The 2,447-nt window shown below is 38.4% G+C and overlaps 1 protein-coding gene across 1 annotated transcript; it reads left to right on the top strand.

The window, feature by feature from the left end:
* Positions 1–307: 307 nt before the first annotated feature.
* Positions 308–2,243, top strand: LOC126615560 (uncharacterized). Its single transcript, XM_050283405.1, has 2 exons — positions 308–438; positions 1,251–2,243. The coding sequence occupies exon 2, from the start codon at positions 1,255–1,257 to the stop codon at positions 2,233–2,235; it is 981 nt and encodes a 326-aa protein (XP_050139362.1). The 5' UTR covers positions 308–438; positions 1,251–1,254; the 3' UTR covers positions 2,236–2,243.
* The last annotated feature ends 204 nt before the right edge of the window (positions 2,244–2,447 follow it).

The raw sequence follows: 2,447 nt of genomic DNA on the forward strand, positions 1-2,447 counted from the left end.
CCTTAATAGTTACTACAATAGCCATAACGTGAGATTAAAAATTTCCAAAGCACATTAAAAAAGCAAAGCAATTTAAAACCAAAGTGTTGTAAACATTCCTAGTTTAAGTATGATTGTGTAAATCCTAGATAAGATTTGATTCTAGTTATCCTTTCCTATTGCAACTTGTATTACTTGGAGGAGAAGGAATATCTTCTCTCCCTTTACTACTATAAATAAAGGCACAATGTAGGAGGGATAACAACACAGACATTCCCCTACAATTCTACAAACACACATCTCTCTCCTCTCTCTCTCTGCTGCCGGCCCTAGTCCCTCTGTCAGATAAAATAGACCACAACACGTTATCAGCACGCTCCTACCGCTGCGCTTAGGAATCTGACGTTGGAGATTTTTTTTCTGCATCAAACCAGTTCATCCATATCATCACGCAATCAGGTTCTTTCCAAACAACGGCTTTTAACTCGATATTTTGCAAGCCCTGATAGCATGAACATTCACCATGATGCATGACCCAACTTTACGTTTTACGTATTTTAGATTCTACGTAAATTGTGTATGCTTCATAATCAAAATTGCTACAATTATGTGAATTTGATATTTGTCATGAATTGAATCTTACATATATACATGCATTGAAACTATTATTTGCATATGCATCAACGTAAATATGTGATTCATTAAAATTATACATGCATATAATATAATTGAATACAAACAAAAAAAAAAAAAAAAAAAAAACGAAAATTTTTTTTTTAGGGCTGCACACAGCAGCCCATTCCCCTCTTCTCACCCCGTGGGCCTATAATCCCACCCAAGGGTCCTCGGCCTATATTTTTAGGCCCCGAGATTTTATTATTTAATTTTTTTCTAAATAATATGGGTTTTTATATTTTCACCCACATTTTAATTTGGCCCCGAAGACCAAAAATAAATTAATTCACTTATCATTATACAATATTTCTGCATATATTCTTTGCATATTTGTTTGCATATATATTTGTGTTTGCCTGCAGGAATATATGAACCTGAAGTTCATAATTACTTTGAAACCCGAAGTTTCTTATACACATGCCTTGTTTGAAAACCCGAAGTTTTCACTTAAATATATCACCCATGAAAACCCGAAGTTTTTCATGCAAAATTAAACCAATACATGTCTATTAGAACCTGTATGTTCTACTCCTATGTGAATGGATTGATTTTTCTCCATTACACTAACCACATCTTGTTCATCCATTTTGTGATAGGAACATGTCGAATTTGAACAAACTTGACTTCACCGCTTTGGAGGTTTCTGGAAGGAACTACCTCAAGTGGGTTCAAGATGTGAAGCTCCACCTCACTGCAAAGAACTTGCGTCCTGCTATTGAAGAAGCAACAGATAAACCTGTTGGCGAGGCTGAAAAAGCCACTGCTATGATCTTCATCCGAAGACATATCCATGACGCTCTACAAACTGAGTACCTTGCTGAGGAGGATCCACGTGCATTATGGGTCGCTTTGGCTGATCGTTTCGATCACCAAAAGGACATATTCTTGCCTGAAGCAAGACACGACTGGCAGCACTTGCGCTTCCAAGACTTTAAGTCTGTGAATGAATATAATTCTGAAGTTTGTCGAATCCGATCACTTCTCAAGTTTTGCAATGAAACTTTGACTGAAGAGGATCTCCTGGAGAAGACCTACTCGACCTTCTCTGCTTCTAATATTGTCCTGCAGCAACAATATAGAGCTCAGAAGTTCACTAAGTTCTCGGATTTGATCTCTATTTTACTTCTTGCTGAAAAGCAGAACCAGCTGTTGATGAAGAATCATCAAGCTCGACCTACTGGGGCTACTGCTGTGCCTGAAGCACATTATAGCACTAATCAGCACCCAAAACGCCAAAAGATGCGTGGTAAGGGCGGCCAGAAGCCATCCCACCAAGGTCAACAGAGCCAAGGCCCATCCAAGGGAGGAAACAAAGCCCAGAAGTGCCCAAACCTCGCTCCCAAGGCCCCGAACTTCAAGAATAAGGGCAAAGCACCTGCCACAATGAATGACGATATGTGCTATCGTTGTGGTTCCAAGGACCATTGGTCCCGTATTTGCCGTGCTCCCAAGAAGGTTGTGGATGCATATCATTCTCGTCGTACGAAGTTTGAATCAAACTTCCTGCAAGTGGACGAACCGGAGACTACAAAGATGGAGGTTTCTGATTTTCAGGAGGATACCACTCCTATGGAAGATTAGAATCTTAGACATAGACTTATTTTTCAGTTAAAATAAGACAATTGGGGCCAAATTCCACCTAGTGGCCGAACCCCACCTTGTTTTTTGGTTGATTTTGAACAATTTTCCTTTATGTTTTGGATTATTAGTTGGCGATTTATTTTGGATATTAAGTTTTTTCCTTGAATAAATGAAATTATTTTGAATTGATACTTGTTTTTATAAACTTTTAT

This window comes from Malus sylvestris, chromosome 3, assembly GCF_916048215.2.
Source record: "Malus sylvestris chromosome 3, drMalSylv7.2, whole genome shotgun sequence".
Classification (NCBI taxonomy): Eukaryota; Viridiplantae; Streptophyta; class Magnoliopsida; order Rosales; family Rosaceae; genus Malus; species Malus sylvestris.